The 18,814-nt window shown below is 44.2% G+C and overlaps 2 protein-coding genes across 2 annotated transcripts in view; one reads left to right on the plus strand and one right to left on the minus strand.

Moving 5' to 3' along the window:
- Window positions 1-198: 198 nt before the first annotated feature.
- mcfd2 (multiple coagulation factor deficiency 2, ER cargo receptor complex subunit) lies at window positions 199-1,980 on the minus strand. Its single transcript, XM_070916345.1, has 3 exons — window positions 1,772-1,980; window positions 1,415-1,574; window positions 199-389 (listed from the first exon to the last, which is right to left on the minus strand). The coding sequence occupies exons 1-3, from the start codon at window positions 1,978-1,980 to the stop codon at window positions 258-260; spliced, it is 501 nt and encodes a 166-aa protein (XP_070772446.1). The 3' UTR covers window positions 199-257.
- A 1,331-nt stretch (window positions 1,981-3,311) lies between these two features.
- ttc7a (tetratricopeptide repeat domain 7A) overlaps window positions 3,312-18,814 on the plus strand; it is a 44,583-nt gene continuing 29,080 nt past the window's right edge. The window contains exons 1-10 of the mRNA XM_070915867.1: window positions 3,312-3,368; window positions 4,341-4,527; window positions 7,622-7,785; window positions 7,978-8,146; window positions 11,687-11,817; window positions 12,189-12,313; window positions 13,184-13,262; window positions 13,671-13,840; window positions 17,310-17,373; window positions 17,569-17,706. Of these exons, the coding sequence (XP_070771968.1) occupies window positions 3,312-3,368; window positions 4,341-4,527; window positions 7,622-7,785; window positions 7,978-8,146; window positions 11,687-11,817; window positions 12,189-12,313; window positions 13,184-13,262; window positions 13,671-13,840; window positions 17,310-17,373; window positions 17,569-17,706 (1,284 nt within the window). The remainder of the gene's footprint in view (window positions 3,369-4,340; window positions 4,528-7,621; window positions 7,786-7,977; window positions 8,147-11,686; window positions 11,818-12,188; window positions 12,314-13,183; window positions 13,263-13,670; window positions 13,841-17,309; window positions 17,374-17,568; window positions 17,707-18,814) is intronic.

The following is an 18,814-nucleotide window of genomic DNA, read 5'->3' on the forward strand; positions in this document are numbered from 1 at the left end:
CACTGTGTAAGCATACACCAGTGTCAAGCTAAAAAAAAAAAAAAAAAAGAAAAGGGGGGGGGGGGGGCATTTAGTTTCCCTCTTCTGACAAGCTTAGAGAGTACAGCAATTTCCAAAACGTCCTAAATGACCAATAACCCTGATGGAGAGATTGAACGACAGCTTGGCGGCAGCTTCTCAGCTTGACTTCTCGTCTCTGCAGGTTCCTTGCTGTTGCTGTCGTGGACATGAGAGAACGTCAGTGCTCCGGTGACGTCCTACTCCAGCGATTTGGCAAACTCTGCGTAATCTATGTAGCCGTCATTGTTTTTGTCATCGTCCCTCAGGACGTCATCGATGAGGGTCATAAGGTCCTCCTCTTTCATCGGCTGGCTGTTCTCTCCTCTCTCCTGGGGAGGAAGCGAGACGGGGAAACTTTCAAGGAGGTGTATTGTGCATGTGTAACAACGACAACAGGACACTATTCACTGGGACATTGACGCTACACTGTTCATATAAAAACTGTGTCACTATGACAACTCATCAGGGGCCTCCCGCTTTGTGAAAGGCCCAGCGGGGCCGGACAGAATCCACACCCGCTGTCCTGTTCCCTGCCTCGGGACACAATACCGCAAGATTAAACATGCTCGATATTTGCGATGCGTCTCGGATCAGCATTCAGCACTACATGAAATCTGCTGTGTGGCCACTACACGAGTGCTGCTCGGAGTTTAATCTGTAAAAAAAAAAAAGAGGTCGTGAGGCTTTGGTTCGCACAAATAGGGAGAAAGACATTGGAACGGAGTGCAGTTTGTAATGTGTGACCCTACGTCAGAACTGTCGCTCACCACTTGTGCAGTGGTTTTCATTAAATCTGCGTGTGATGTGTTTTAGGTCTTAAAAACCTGGCAAACTAAAAGTACAGCTCCAACTGGAAATGAGTTAACTGCTTCAGTGCTTCCTTTTCAATTTCCCGCAGCTTTAAGAACAGAGGGCCACTCTTAATGAAGTGAGTTGCTGCCGTCATGAAATGTTCCTTTTGGGGGAGAAAGAAAGGTGTGGAGTTTTCAGACAAAGGGGATCGAGCACACTGACTCAAGGGGTTAACTTGGGGCGTGACATCTAGCAAAGGGCTGAAATCTTTCACTTTCACAAATTTGAGACTCTTCAGAACAAATGAATCCCAACTGCTGGGAACCAACCGGAGTAATTTAAAGCAAACAGGGTTTTGGAGAGCGAGATTCCATGATGGGAGGGTCACTGGGGGATGTTTAAAAATAAATTACAATAAAGTAACCACTAAAATGTGTTCTCCAGGGTAGTAAAAGCAACTTATTTGTGGCAGATCCCTGGTGGTTCACACCTTAGAGGGCAAGAACAGATACGCGCACACACACACACACACACACACACACACACACATATATATACCTACCTCTCTGTGTACGTGTGTGATAGCTGTGGCTAGCTCCAGCCCATCCAGCAGGTTGTTGCCATCGTAATCATGCATCTTGAAGTAGTGCAGCTGAAGCTCCTGGGGAGTCATGTCTTTCTCTGGTTTGTCTATCACTCCCTCTAAATGCTCCATGATGTGGCTGGAAGACAAAAGAGGAGTCAAACACCACCGCCCGCGACTTCACAGAGTGTGTGTGTGTGTGTGTGTGTGTGTTTGTGTGCTGCTTTTGCTGCAGCCGACTGTGTCCAAAGTTCGCCATTCTGTGCAGATAAGCGCTGGATCGCTCATCTACAGTACCGGTGGAGAACATGCGTTGACTGTGGAGACATCACTCACTCTTTGTCCTGGACCATGTTCTTGTCCAGGCGGCCGTGACCGTGGCCGGATATGTGAGCTGCGCTCTCCACGGCCGGGGGCTGCTGCTGCTGCTGCTGCTGCTGCTGCTGGTGTTGGTGTGGATCCACCTGAGACTGAACACACAGCAGAGAGGAGGACAGGAGGAGGAGCAGACCCCCCCACTGCACACTACACCTGCCGCGACTCATGCTGCTGGGCACACAGACAGAAAAGCAAGTGAAATGAAGACTTTAATGCGCTGCATTCAATGCATCTATAGTGGATATCACATTTAGCGTATCCTGTTTATACACCAATTGTGCATATTTGTTTTCAACATTCAGTAATTCAGTTTCCCCCCTCACTTTTCATTCATATATCCCAGTTTGTCACTAAATACCCCAATTTATGGATTCTTAATCATAGGGAGCTCATCTTGCTGTTTTCCCTATTGACGCCTTATTAGAGCCAAATCACTTTTAGATACATTTTAAAGAGCTGGCCTCTCAGTCACGGCTGTAACTAAAAATTGTGTAGATACATTCAAAGTCATACGAATGCGTTGTTGAGAGGTAACTTTAACCAGTTACCACAGGAAAACAATGGGCTACATAGCTGTGAGAATACCCGATGGAGCCACATGCTGTAGGTACTATGAGGTTACATAACCAAGACCACAAATTCAGGTGCAACATGAACGTTAGCAAAAAAAAAAAAGGCTGTCAGCAACGTTGATATTGCTAACATGAAGCTTCATTTCAGGTCTGCGTTAAAATGCCACGGCCTTAGTTTAGTCCACAAACCGCGCAACACGTCCAATGGCGTCATTAGTTAAAAAAGGCCATTTTAATACTTACTTGAGAATAAGTCGTATCTCCGCTAGACTCCGTGGACAGTTATGTTGTTTTCTTAGTTGGCTGGCAACAATGATTAGTCACAGCGTTTGAGGACCAAGTGGCTTGCCGTAGCCCCGCTTGGACACGACAGCTCATTGTGATTGGTCAGGGCTATCGGAGAGTATACAACTGAAGCGAGAGAACTCACTGCACCAACGTCCGTATTCAGTAGAATCCCGCTAGACAGACTACATTGTTACTTTTAGCTGCTCACGACAGAATTACAATTTTACGATACGTTTATTATATGTTCCAACATAATGTTTAAGCTTAAAGTAAGACGTTGATGCAGTCAACGTTATAACACATAGAAATGTATTTAAGTAGTTAACAAATGCATGCTTCCGGTTTCATATATACTGACACATACCGACGCAAGCTAACGTTTGGGTTATTTGACAAAATATTGGCATTCTCGCGTTGTAATATGTGAGCACTTTACATACGGCACTTTCCAGCGGACAAAGTAGTTCACGACGTTACCTATCTTGGCATAGAAAAAACACCTCTGAGTTGGCGGTGTCAATACGTCAGCTTGGTGGGGGGTGGGGGGGCGCTCAGCTGAGAGCTGGACACTGCTCCGGAGCGCGCCGTGTGGAGGAGTGTACTGAGGGGAAGGAGAGGCGCCGACTTGTGTCAAGCAAATGTCAAGTTTCCAGAGAGAGAATGACGCCGCTAAATCTCTGTTCAGGAGGCTCGAGGTTGTTTTAATGTCCTAAAGTAGCTGACATAGACTCTCAGTAAAACCCCTCAGTAGTCAGTGACCTCCCCCCCTCCCACCGTGTGCTGTGGTTGATAGGATACATGTAGAAGATGTTAGTTTTCTCTGCCTAGCGCGTCCCTTGGTGTGTACACACCCCGTTGCTCGACGCGGTGCAGATGACATGTCACAGTGCAATAGCTGGCAGATGTATTCTTTTGTAACTGAGCCAGGAGGTCAGCCGGGGTCAGCCCGCCAATGCTGCTGAACCCAGATCAGGGAGCAAGCCAAGCAATTACAAATTGATTTTTTTTTTTTGTTTTTGTTTGTTAGTTTGTTTTCCCCAGTGAACTCATTAATGAAATGAACACCATTAAAAGAAGAAAACAGCACCCATGCACGCACCTTTATGGGCTGCACACTTTGCTGCGGCTTTCTTCGCATCGCCGCTTCCTAAGCCCTCACCTGATCCAGTTAAAGTGTTAACGGGGAAAAGATTAAGGACGTGGCTGCTCGGAGGAGGGCACGCTTCCTTTTACTTCCGACAGCTTCAGATCAAGCCCTCTCAACAACAAAAAAATGCCACACTCATTTCAAGAAAGGCAAAAAAAAAAATCTTACTGCAAGATGACAGTAAAGAAATAACAAGTTAAAAGGGGTTCATGTTGAAAAGTAATTTCTCGGTATCTCCCTTGTTTAATGAAGATTGAGTGGCTACTGAACACTAGATTATATTACAAATGAAAGAATTAGTTTCCATAGTAACAAGAACATCCAAACAATGAAACATATTCCCACGTGTATATTTACTTTCGCGCTCTGGATTTTTGTTTGATGACCTTGTGCGCTTGTAGTAACCCCCCCCCCCCCCCCCCACACACACACACACACACACACACACGCACGCACACACACGCACACACCCACCCCACCCCTCCGCACTCAAAGATTACACATTTATTTCTCCTGGTAGTCCGCAGTTACTCCCATCGTGTCCGGGGAGTACAGTCACCACCGGGACAGAGCCGCGATGACATCCCGGGTCTCCTTCACCCAAGTCCGCCTGGAAGCGGAGCTGGAGCGCTACCGGGCCGAGTGCCAGTGGGACAAGATGCCGGCGATCATCGACCAGATGCAGGCTGCGCGCTTCCACGAGGACGGTGAGTTGCCTACACCTGGGAGGGTTTACAGGCTGGGGTGTCTCCCGACCGGTTCACTGATCTGCACACTGCAAAAAATAAGTAATAATAATAATAATAATAATAATAATCGTCCAAAACAAACTCGCAGGGCTCCATAATCAGGTTTAGGATTCTGACACAAAGATGTTTAAATTCCACTTGTTTGTCGGGAAGTTTCAGGAAGTTGTTTCCAGAGGAAGTGTCACAGAAAGTTCTTGATAAAACATGCTTTGAAATGAGTTGATTGTTCCCAATCTCCATTCGCAGATTTCTTGAACTTATTTGTAAAAAAAAAAAAAAAAAAAAAGTGTGATTCTAAGACTCGGTAAGAATCTAAAGTGTTGGCCAAGGATGGATGGTTGTTTTTTTTTTTTTTTTTTTTTGCAGTTCATGGGTTGCACTTGTACACAAGTTGGACTTTGGACTCTCAACCGGACAGACTGTACTTAAAGGTCTCCACGACGAATGCATTCCACAGATAATAAGGACATAATAAGTTGCTTACATCAGTCCCAGTGGGTCAGACCAGGGGTCAGAGAGGGGCTGCCGGATGGCTCCAACAACAAGGAAGTTTGCAGCACACACAATGAAAGAGTGTGCTCGCGATCAAAGGCATTGCACGGCCCTCAGGAGAGGCAGTACCACCTGCTGTATCTCATGCAAAACAAGATTTTCCAGTGGACCATTCACTGCCTGCCTTCACCCACATGCAAACACACTTATCATTGTGTGCCTCATAAAGCATTGCTCCGGCAAGGCGCTAATGCACCTGCCCCCACCTCCCACCATAGCAGAGTAAATACGGGTTCTAGGTGACTTGACCGCAAGTCCGCTGTTATTGTGCCCATGACTGGCCGATAGCGCAGGCCAGCAGCTTCTCCCTGCCTGCACACGCACTGAAGCGTTAAACATCAATGTGGTATTGCTGTGTGCACGCACGGCTCACATTGGCCGATCTGACAGGATGAGTGTGCACGGACGGCAAGGTGGGCCACTGGAGTTGGTTTTGGAGATTAAAGAGAGAGAGGAACGTCGTGGCGGGCAAAGTGATAAGGAATTAAAGTGAAGTGGTAAAATCCACTGTAGTGTAAAACTGTAAAAAATCAGCCACTGCTGGGGTACTCTGCATTCTCAGGTCTCTTGTTGTCCGAAGTATTGTACTTTGGATAAATGGATAACGTGACAGTCTAATTTGATGTGAGTCAAACTCAAAGAGCGAGGACCGTCACCGAAAGCTGACATTGTGCACCACTATTCACAACAATCTCACAGGGAGCAATCAAATGTTTGTGGTGGCAAAGACACCATTTCACAGCAGTAGCTGCCATTTTAGGATACTGAGGTCATACCTCAGTTCTGGGAATTTTTTTTTTTTTTTTTTTTTAGCAACCTGGGGAGAATTACGCTCAACTGTTATCAACTGGTCAACCGGCTATTTTATGGGCCGATTCCAGCATTTTTAGACTCAAATGTGTTTAACCTCCTAAGACCCAAGCTCTATCTTAATTTCTCTTTGCTATTTGGGCTTATTGGGACCTGATAAGTATAAAAATTAAGCATCATCTGTTGACATGATGTGGTGATATTATGGTATAACCCAAAATGTGATGTCCACGCATGTGGATGCCAGGTCTTAGGAGGTTAAGGGCACCCTGTGGAGTTTTCTTGTAAACAAAAATGTAAGTTTGGATCCAGCGTTTCTTTTCAGAAATGTGTTGTGTGTTAGCCTGGGAACCGGTGGAATCATTGAGCTCACGTTATGCGTTAGCCCCCCCCCCCCCTCCCGCGCCCCCCCTCCGTTCAGACAGATTTCCATCCAGCCTGAATCAGGTCGGGCCAATCACAACCCTTTATCTAATATGGGGCCGGTTCAAGCGCCGTTGAGGCAGTTTCATAAACTATTATAACTATAACACTACCAGTCAGTATTAAACGAAGTGGATGGAAGTGTTGTCTTCGAAATCATCTCATGCCAAACGTCTGTATTATGTTGAACTAGAAGCTATATAGATTGCATGTTGGAACTAGCTACCCAGCCTAGCAGCCTACCCCCGCGCGTACGTTTCTTCACGTTACCTCCACCGACTGTGCCTCCACCACAGCTACAACTCCACAGGGGACCTCTGAATTACCTTTAAATTGTGCTGAGCAGGAAGTGTACTGTGGGTTTTACGGCTTTTTCTCAAAAACAGCTGCAGAAGTTGATGAGAAATAAGCTCATCACCGATAGCAACAAGTTCGCCCCATCTATTCTCTGGGGAGCTCAACTGTAATTTGTGAGAAGCGAGGAAGTGGCAAGGCGAAATTACAGCGGCGCGTCACAAATGGACTGAAACAGATAGAATCAGAGATGAAAGAATGTTTTAGAAAACCGAAGTGTGAGTGAACTCAAGGGTAGATTTGATCTCAGACCTCTTGGTTACTTTATTGCAACACTGGCTCTCTCCAAAGTCTGGGCTCCGGCTTGTGTGAAATCATTAAATAGCTCTCTCTGTAGTTATGGGCTGAGACTCGTCCTGCTGTTTATCCCTCACCTTCCCCTCACTGGCAGGTTCGGCCTTGGCTGTGCTGATAAAGCCTACTGGCAAATGTGTCGAGTGTAGCGGGACGTAAACACCGCTCGCAGAGCTGGCGTCGGAACACACAGACACACGCTCGCGGACTGTAAAAGCTAAACAGGAAGGCTTTAATCGAGCGTGTGTGTACACAAAAACTAGAGGTTCACTACTGGACACTGAAGGCTCAGTCAGAGCAGAGTTGGTTTACAGTGTGAGTAAACTTGAGTATCTGGATTCAGTGTAGGTGGACGTGGAGTGCATATCATATGATTACAATCTTCAGGCTATTTAAGGAGAGGATGAGGGAAATGGAAACTGTAGCTTCTAAATAGACTTCAGGACTCCGGCGTTTTTGAACTCCTCTCCCCCGAGCCGGTGGGAAATGCTGTTTTTAATGGACCGACTGAGGTTTGCTTTGGCTACAGAAATAAGTGACCTGCGACCCTGAGCTCAGACCTACTCCAACAAACTCAGTTCACTTTTGTCTTTATTCGATCCCGCCCCCCGCCCCCCAGATGACTACGGGACGCTGCTGATGGCCGAGGCGCTGCTGGAGGAGTGCCTGCAGGAAAACATAAACCTGCTACGGAGCTCCACGCCTCTGATGGACAAGACCCAGCCCAGACTGAGCAAGGCTAAAGGCCACCTGAACAGCATCCTCAGCCGAGGCCGCCTCACAGTCAGTGTAATCTGGGTTCCTTCAGCTCAATCCTATACTTGTAGATTCCTCTCTGCCTCTTTAAAGCTTATTCTCTTCATTCATACAAATAAAGGAAGTACTGAATCTATTATGGCACAGAGCACGGACAGCTTTTTATACAAATCTCTTCCTTTGTTATTGCCAAACCGTTTATGTCCTCTTGTCCTCCAGCCCAGATACTTGAACGAGGCTCTGCTGCTGATGGCCAAAGTGCACTATGTGCAGGGTCGCTACCGGGACGCCCAGGGGATGTGTGCCAGGGTGGGACTGGAGGAGCTGACGCAGGATGACCAGCCGACCTACCACCTCCGCCTGCTGGCCGAGGCGTTTGTCATTAAAGGTAGGTATTTTTAAAAATTTTTTTTTGGGGGGGGGGTTTGTAGTTTTTTTCCAAAATTACAAGCAGCAATAAAAACATTGTACTCATTGTACATTGTACTTATCTGGAGGAAAAAACAAAGGCGACCGTTAAAATTATTACCCAAACTGTCAGTCAGAAATACTCGTCACTGTTTGCGGACCAACTTCCTGGTCCAGCTAAACAACCTGTCTGATCGTCTGACCACTTCTTGCCAGTTTGCATATCGATGGTCAAAACTGCGATTATACGTCATAACCTGTAAGTCCTTATTTTCCTTTAAAGCTGCTATAATCGCTATCTTTACATCAACGATGGATCACATGACTACTTGTGTGTGAAAGGTAGCCATATCAACTCGTGAGGCGATAATATGTCGGCGTTGTGTTTACAGCTTGTTTTCGCTGCCCCCAAGTGGCCAAAAAAAAAAGAAATCAGCTGATGCAGGTTTAAAGAAATAGGAATCATTTTATCCTGCCACTGTTTTCTTTCAGCAAAAATTTAGTTCACATGTTTATAAGTAATTCAAAGGTGAATCATAAAGTCACAGAACAACAAACACACACGCACGCACGCACACACACACACACACACACACACACACACACCAATGCTGGGGAAAGAGAGGGCACAAAGTAGCAAAGACAGGAAGCAGCAGCTTTCACTGGAAATGAAGTTTTAATTTTCAGAGAGAGAAAAGAGAGAAAGACTAGCATAAACAATACCATGCAATGCAGGTTTCACATTATTCAAATATCAGCTCTGCAAATGTTTGTTAGGCCTAGAATACACATTGCATATCATTGAGAAACACTGAAAGTCAAGCTAATTGTGTTACAGTGACAGTATAAGCTTTCAAGTTATACATTACAGTCTCCCACAAACTTCTACAGTCTACAGTGCGTATAAAGGGGGGGGGGGGGTCAGACTATCCCCCACAGTGCTGTACACTTTACATTTACAGCAGATCTCCCACCTGTCAGCCTGGGCCTTAAGTAAGCCGAGGCAGCGCCGAGGGCTGGCCCTGAAAAACCCACACAGTCAAGACTGAACAGCTCCCCGCGTACATTTCCTTGACGATCCCATTCCTAATCCTGTTGCTAAGAGTCGTTTCAGCCCTAAAATCACAATGACCTTGTACGGGGGTTGTGGAAGTGGAAGTGGTAGGGAGGGGTTGCGGCCTGACGAAATCCAATCTGTGGAAATGAATGCGAGACGCGGCTGGAAAACATCAGCCCGATTGGACAGATAGTTAACGTCAGTAGTCTCTGTGTGTGTTTGTTGGAGCCTTGACCTCAGCTTGTGGATGACGCTGATGATGCGACGGGCGGAAATGTGAAAAACGACCTTTGTGCCTTCTCTCTAGCTGCCTCTCCTGAAGACACCTTAAGTAATAACAAGTACTCCGAGTAAAACGACAACGTAAAGCCCTTCAGGGAACGGACTTACTGCAGCTGGCAGATTCCTGTGCAGATGCTGCTTTTAAAAACCTGATGATTGTGAGTCATATGTAAAGGGAGCATGTACGGTTACTCACAGCCACACATGCACACAAGCTGTCTGAAGTCCAAAAATGCTATTTCGTTATTTTGGGATCACTTTAAAAGCTTTTTTTCCAGTCAGATACAGTCTGTTTTTGTGTGTGTGTGTGTGTGTGTGTGTGTGTGTGTGTGTGTGTGTCTATTTTGACACATTGAATTCCAGCGTTATTAAAAGGTCAAAGGTCACATCCACCGAACATTACACTGTCCACAGTTCTCAGAGCTCTGGATAACCTTGTTACACTCATCATCATCATGTCATTACACTCCCTGTTTCCTGATGATCGGACATGACCTCATGCTCATGAAACCGAAGAGAATTTTATTACAGTGACGGTTAGATTCTGATTTCCTTTGATTGTTTTGAAGCCCAGTGAAAGACATCTACAGTAGATCGTTGACTCTTACACGCAACTACACGAGAAAACAGATCGTATCCTTTGGGGGTTTGCGGAGCTCCTTCCCATGGTTTTTCTTGTGCGTGTACATATTGCATATTGCTGTGGGAACGGAGTCAGATGTGAATATTTGGACGATGGTGTCTTGTCCGTTGGCAGCTGTCTGCTTATTTGATTAGGCCTGGCGTCTGGCCCGAGGCACACAGGCTTCCTGCGGTCTAGAAACGTTCCCGCTCGCCCCGTTTATTTGTACCAATAAGTAACGAACATCAGACCTGGCATCTGGACCGAGATCTGCCCTGCTCACTTCTTCCTCTGTATGTGATGGGGAAAGAAATGTAGGTGTCACGATGCGGTAAATATAGGGAACATGGACACGACCCAAACGACTACTCTACTTCACTAATATTTTACTTCATTAAAGACATTCATTCACTCCGTCTGTGATTTGTTTCCTTTCTTTTTCTTTTCCTTGTCTTTATCATAAACATACAGCATATAGAGTGCAATGCCCACCCATCATTTAGCTTACTAGGCTCATACATCTACGTGGAACCATCCAAACCAAAGCATTCCCATCTGGCAAGGGAATCCATAAGAGCGTAAAGAACAAAAACAAAACTATACACAGATGCACACACGTACAAAAATATTATAAATATTATTCGGTCTGTATGTCAAGTTTCAGATTATTTCTTTTGTTTCTGTTGAAAATAGCCTCCAAATGTTTTCGAAATCAAAATTCATCTAAAAAATGAACACATTTTGATGACATAATAAGCCTCCTCAGAATCAGTATCAGAAATATTTTATTGATCCCCGGGGGGGGAAATTGCACAAGTTACCGGTGCTCCCATTCAAGACTAGAAAAGTAGCAAATAAATACATAAAAATTAAAAAATTAAATATATACATTTACAATCTTTGAGTGACAAAAAAATATATATATATACAATAACAAAGTATATGTATGTGTATATATATATATATATATATATATACATAATATAATATGTGCATGTATGTATTGCACTTGTGAAATTTAAAGAATAAATAGTGAGGTAGTATATATGACAGTGTCTGACACTATCTGTTTTATCATGTGAACTCCACCTGTCTTGTCTGTTTGTACCCAATAAGCAAATGAGGATTCAGTAATATGTCATAGTAGATTTCCAAAATGAGGTCAGAAGGTCACAGAACCAAAACGTGCAACAACAAAAAAAAACAACCCCCTTTGCTTCTTATAACATACACACAACATAAAACGGACATTTCACCGTTCACCTAATGCGTCTTCTCTGGGGCATAACACATCATATGCAGCTTCTACTCAAGAAAAATATCTTTAGTAGGTAATTATGTAAACAACGAGGTCTTTTCTGATGTATTTGTTATAAATACCATATTCGTTTTGGATACATTCTTTCCATCCCATTATTAAGAATACAATCAAGTTTAGAAGAAGACGGCTGTTTAAGAAACCCTTAAGTAGCATGTGATGACGATATATCTTATTTATTTATCGTTTACACAACTGCAGCATTTATTTTCATACCCACAGTCTCCACTTTGCGTTTCAGGTCTTTCTCTGGACCACCAGACAGTGTCTGCGGTGTCCCGCGTCCGTCTGTCGGAGAGGGAGGAGGAGAGTCTGTCCTGTTTCCTCAGAGCCTGCGACGCTGCCCTGTCCTTCCTGCAGGAGCTCGATAAGGTGGAGTACTTCATGCTTCTACCCCCACTTATATATAAGTGTATGTACGTTATATATTTAGCTATAGTTGCTGGTTACTTTTCACATTAGGACTTGACATATAAAACACATGATCAGTTTATGAAATATGGTGCTTTGCTACAGATTTAACTGCACAAAAGAATGTAGAGTAGTTGTACTCAGTTCCACCTCAGTAACATGCGAGTGCTGCTGCTGCTCACATGTTAATGCATCAATAATAATGATCCAATAAAATAATGATGGGGGCCATTCTGCATATTGAGTACTTCTTCACTGGCAGTCCAAAGATAAAAACCAGAAGCATTTAAGACTACATAAAGGTTTAAACGTTGTTGTGCGTGTGTTTTCAGGTAGTAACAACTCCCCACACGAAGACAGCCAAAGCCAGTCTGCTCCTTCCACCTGCGGACATCGACCTGGGCTACTTCCTGCAGGCGGCGTTGCAGAGCGCTTACCTCTGTCTGCTGCAGAGGGGGTGAGTCTACCAACCCTACACACACACACACACACACACACACACACACAGTGTATGTAAACCACTCACCTGTTCTGTTTAATGTGATATATATTTTTATTATTTTGACTTAAGAACCTTCAAGAATTAAAAGATGTCAGGTGAGTCTACCAAATATAATGGCCTCTTTAATCCTTGATCCCTCGGCCTTAATATAATTACCTACTGGAAGTCATCGCTTCTCTTCCTGCGTTCACATAACATCGGCTGCGGCCTTTGCTTATTCATGCTGGTCTGTAACGGAGGGAACCTTGGGGCTTTTTTCATCCCAGTTCCTCTTTTAGAAAGTGAGGAGGAGGAGGAGGAGAAGTCAAGGAAAAGCTTCCGGGCGCCACCTGACTGCAGTGCAGCAGAGATGCGTTTACATGAGCGTGTGCGACCAGCAGGTGTCAGTCTTGCTCTGGGAGTCAGAAAAAAAAGCAAAGAGGCGTTTGAACAAGCGTTGGGACGTACAGGCTGTGTCCAGTCGAATAGGTGCACCTAGCTGGAACTATTGCAGTCTAATACAGTCCAGCAGTGAATAGCTTCATACTGAGAGGTTGTACTTCTACTTCTGCCATCACTGATGTAAATAAGGTGGACAAAATATTAGAAACACCGGCGGCCGGGTGTATTGCTCCAGTCGTCTGTATTGTTTATACGACAGGCTGTGAGTCTGGCTGTGTGAAGCAGCATCCAGTCACAGCGTCGGTGCTGTTGTTCACCGGGGCCTCTTCTGTCTGTCGGCTTCTTTTTCTGCATGTTTATTTTTTCAGTGTTACACCTTCGCAACCTATACATCACACTGATATACGCCTACTGTCTGTGTGTGTGTGTGTGTGTGTGTGTTAGTCATCTTGCGCAGGGTGCTCACCAACTGCGTAGGGTGCTCAGGGTGATGGAGTCACGGGGGTCTCAAAGCTTCAGGAAGGTGAGGTGTCTCACACACACACACACACACACACACAAACACACACACACACACAAATAGTTGCTGCAGTTTGCATTGCTAGCTACCAAGCATTCATTATTATTCTATAGAGTATCAGCGTATTCTAGAGTAGACCAGTAGCTGTTTGCTAACTCTTTAAACAAGTTAACCCAGCAGGCGATTAAATAATAATAATATATAATGAGAAAATAATGATACACTGCTTTGAACACTGAGGACTAATCTCCCTGGTTCCACGTGAAGTACAGATGATGGATGTGGCGACGGATGAAAATGTTTTGTTTCTCATCGTGTTGCTGTGTACATTATTATAACTTAATACCTACTCTCATCTGCACGCTCACCGACCCAGGATTCGCAGTATTCCAGTAATGCATTGTGGTTTAGTCTGCAGCGAAGAAGCTAGCGGAGGTGCTGCTGAGCTCCGTGAGCGAGGACAGCTACTGGCCCCCGCTGGGCCCCCCTCCGTCAGCCTGGCTCCACAGGGAGGGAGCCGCCGCCTCCAAAGACGCCATCTATCCCACTGTTAAACCACCGCAACGTTACAGCTCTGACTGGTCTGTGTTGTCTCTGTTTCATTCCTATGCCACTGCCTGTTTGTTTTGTTTCATTCTACATGTCTTACAGTGCCAGTGCTTTACCTAAGTTCAGCATTTAAGAAGGGTGATGCCTCCTGTAATTGTTTTTTGTTCAGAATCAGAATCAGAAATACTTTATTGATCCCCGGGGGGGGGGGGGGGGGGGGGGGGGATTTGACAAGATTCACCCCATTGTGTCAACTCACTGTTGTGCCCACAGCAGTTATCTCCAGGCGTCGGTTTCCTTTGCCAAAGTTGCACTTTCAGCCCATGCAGGTTTTGTCCGAGATGCTATCCTACCAACAACCGTAGCGCTTGGCAGTTGCCGCCGATTCTCTTTGTCCCAGTGTTTTTTGTGCTAAAGACCATGAGTCATCATCAGGGAGGCGTGCATCTGAGCCACATCTCTACGAAGTAAAAGGACTTTCACAGGGAAAGTCAGGTAACAGAGCCCTCCTGGAGAGAGCCCATAGGCTACTTGTTTACACTGGGTCTTTCAAGGTGAGGCATCCCACAGCCCACATGCCAAACTATTTCACACACCTCTCCTCCTCTCATCAGTGCGGTCTGGAACTGTTCTCGTATGAAGAAGAGGAAAACAAACACTGCACACCTACATTACCTGTGAATAGGTTCATAAGTCAATGAACTGAGTTTTTCAATCATGGTCCGACAAACACATGATTATGTATCCTCCGTCATTGTGGTTCATATTTAGGCTATTACAACAGATTCACAGAGGACTTAAATGTGACAGAAAAAAAAGAATGGACAAGGACAGACCTTATAGCACATGTGCCTAAAGTACAACTTTGACAAAGAATACTGTGCGAAATACTAACAGTGTAACGAAACAAAAGCAGTGGTTTAAGGTTTAAGACAGGTTTAAGCCTGTGCATTATATTAAACGAGCATGTAGAAGAGCAAGTATGCTCAGCCGACACACCCTGTATAAATAAAGGTTAGATAAGAAAATAAATGTTTAGACTGCAACTAAACTATAAATGGTAAAGCGCATGCTGAAGATTGTTCCAGTGGTTTTCTTATATTCTTAGCTCGGTAGTTAGTGATATGGTCAGCTGAACTGGGACAACAGAAATCTCAAAAGCTAAAACCAATTACCCTTTAATCACCTGTGTGGGGCCGAGCAACTTAGCACGCAGCTGCGTTTTAAACCCCTGAAAGTTCTGGACGAGCTGGACCCAGCTGAGCTGTGTCTTTTCTCATGCTGAAACTGGAAAACATAATATGACATAAAATAACAGAATAGGACAAAACATAACTTTACATGACATGACATAACAGCATAACACGGCATAACATGACACGACATAACATGGCACGACATGACATAACATGACATAACAGCATAACATAGCAAAATATGACACAAAATAACATAACATGACACGATACAACATAACATGACACAACATAACATGAGACAACATAACGTGACATAACATAATATGACACAAAATAACAACATGACACCACACAACATGACACAACACATGGATATTATGTTGTGTTATGCTGTCATGTTATGTTGTGTCATGTTATGTTATTTTGTGTCATATTTTGCTATGTTATGCTGTTATGTCATGTTATGTCGTGTCATGTTATGTTATGTCATGTCATGTCACGTCATACCATGTGTTGTGACATGACATGACATAACATAACATGACACGACATAACATGACATAACAGCATAACATAGCAAAATATGACACAAAATAACATAACATGACACAACATAACATGACAGCATAACACAACATAATATGACACAACATAACATAATATGACACATTACATGACATAATATGACACAGTACATGACATAACATAGCAAAATATGACACAAAATAACATAACATGACACGACAAAACATAACATGACACGACATGACATAATATGACACATTACATGACATAACATAACATGACACGACATGACACAACATAACATGACACGATATGACACAACATAACATAATATGACACATTACATGACATAACATAACATGACATGACATGACACAACATAACATGACACGACATGACATAATATGACACAACATAACATAATATGACACATTACATGACATAACACAACGTAACATGATTTGACATGACAAAACATTACACTACATAACATGAAATGACATGATATGACATGTCATGACATGATATGACATTGCAGCGTAACAGCATGAGAATATGACAACATAACATGATATGACACATTACATGACATAATATGACACAGTACATGACATAAAATAGCAAAATATGACACAAAATAACATAACATGACACGACATAACATAACATGACACGACATGACATAATATGACACATTACATGACATAACATAACATGACACGACATAACATAATATGACACATTACATGACATAACATGACATAACATAACATGACACGACATGACACAACATAACATGACACGACATGACATAATATGACACAACATAACATAATATGACACATTACATGACATAACATGACATAACACAACATAACATGACACGACACAACATGACATGAAACAACGTAACATGATTTGATATGACAAAACATTACACTACATAACATGAAATGACATGATATGACATGTCATGACATGATATGACATTGCAGCGTAACAGCATGAGAATAATATGACAACATAACATGACATGATAAACATAACAACAGCCTAACATGACATAACACATAGGGACATAATATAACTTAAAGTAACATAATATTCACAAGCGATGAAAATGCATCTCACAGTCCTGACATGACAAACTGGTTACCTGCGTCAGCACACTAAACTGTATCAACGTTTTGTTGCCTCGTTTCTGCATCTCCCTCTTTGCAGGGATCCTGAGCTCGATGCTCAGGCCCCTGCAAGCCATTCTTAGTCACCGCCACATGACTAATCCTGCCCACACTATCATAAGAGAAGATCTAAATCCATGTCTGAGATTAGAAGGAGAGGGGGAACAGGAGACTTCACCCTGAGGAAAAGCTGTACTAGCTGCATTGTTCATGGCTTTTGTCATCAGTTACCTCTCTTCTAAAGGCCGCGACGGTGTCTGGTAAATGTGTCCTTTGATAGGACACAGAGCCGACCAGAGAGGGAGGAGAAGCAAAGAAAGTGATGAATGAGAGGGATGGGAGAGGTAGAGGTGAAAGAAATGAAGGAGCCAGTGTGTGTGTGTGTGTGTGTGTGTGTGTGTGTGTGACATTTGAGATAGGGCTGTGTAGTGATACACCCATGGTGGTCCGTGTTGTGTTACAGCACCACAATTGAGACAGAAACTGGATACTCCCAGCAATCTGGCAATCTACCTCATGTGTGTGTGTCTGTGTGTGTGTGTGAGGGATAGACTTCCTGTTATTGGTGCTATTTCCTGTTTCCTGTGTCCTGGCAGTTGCTTCTGTCCTCAGGACGTGGTGGAGGAGGCTGTGTTGCTGCTGCTCATCACAGAGTCCATGGTGAGACACACACACACACACACACACTGTGCCTGCTCTAGCATTCCCCTCACACTCCACCTTCTCTGCCTTCTTGCTTTCAAAACACAAACAAGAAATAGACGCTCCTTTACTGCCAACACCGTCAGTCTTTCCCTTCCTTAGTGTCCCTCCTCTTCCTCCCTCCTCATCCTCTTCCTCGCCCTGTTCGCCCAGGCCAGCGGCGAGGCGGTGATCAGTCGTCTGCCAGACCAGGCCGAGGCTCGCCAGGCCAGCCTGCAGGATGCCACCTCCGTCTACGACCTGCTCACCATCGGCATGGCCAGGAGGGGGCAGTACGCCATGCTTTCTGAGGTGTAGTGACACACACACACACACATATAAACAGAGACACACACGCACACACACACACACACACACACACACTCTATGCTGGAGGTCTGAGGGGAGGAGAGCAAAAGAGTGAGAGATGAGATGTGTTAGTGAGAGCTTTGCCTTTCCCAAAACTTTTTAATGAATGTCCTTATCACTTTGAGCAAGGGGATTATGTGTCTTTTTCTCTCTCTGTCTCCCAGTCTTTCCCCATCTCTCAGCACCCCCCTCACTGTCTGTCTTTTTCTACATCTTCCTGCCTTTTTTCTTTCACTATGTTACTCCAATTTTTTTTTTTATTTTAACCTCTGTTATGCCCCCCCCCCCCCAGATGTGGGAGGTTGGGGAGGCGGAGGTTAGAGGGGTCATCTCAAATTAGGTTTGTCCACCTGTCTGGCTGATTCATAGATAGCATCAGTCATCTTATAAGGAGGACCACACACACACTCGCACGCGCTGAGGTAATTCCGCCTGGACCAGTGGATCAGTTTGCTGATATATGAGGCCGGTATGGGCCATTTATTAAAAATTAGATGTCAGCCAGTCAGTGCCATCCATCTCTGATGTGATGAATAAGATTCACATTGATTGATTACAGACTTACTGAAGCATTAATCAGTCCATGCGGTGTCTGCAGCGAGTTCTGATTCTAACATCACATGTCACTCGGGGGATACACAAGTATGTATTGGTGTTATTATAAAGCTAGATTATGCAACATTTGCTTACATTTTTACATCCCTGTAAGAGTGTAATTGGAAAATGCTGGAGGCTTGTAAATCAACGGTTTGAAAATCTCTGCAGGATAAAATCAGCTAATGGCAATGATGGAAGAAGTACACCACAGTGTAAGAATATTCCATTACAGGCAAAAGTCCTGCATTCAAAAATGTATTTAATAAAAGTACATTCTACTAGTACTTCCAGAGTCATGTATTATTATATATGTTAGATTACTGGATTAATATTACCGATGCATTAATGTATAAGTAGCTGGTGGAGGCAGAGAGACAATTTTAGATACACTTGGCAGCATGGCTCCAGAGACGGCAGTGCCGGTCAGTCGGCCCACCGCTTCGGTCCAGACTGT

Source organism: Enoplosus armatus, chromosome 12 (genome assembly GCF_043641665.1).
Source record: "Enoplosus armatus isolate fEnoArm2 chromosome 12, fEnoArm2.hap1, whole genome shotgun sequence".
Classification (NCBI taxonomy): Eukaryota; Metazoa; Chordata; class Actinopteri; order Centrarchiformes; family Enoplosidae; genus Enoplosus; species Enoplosus armatus.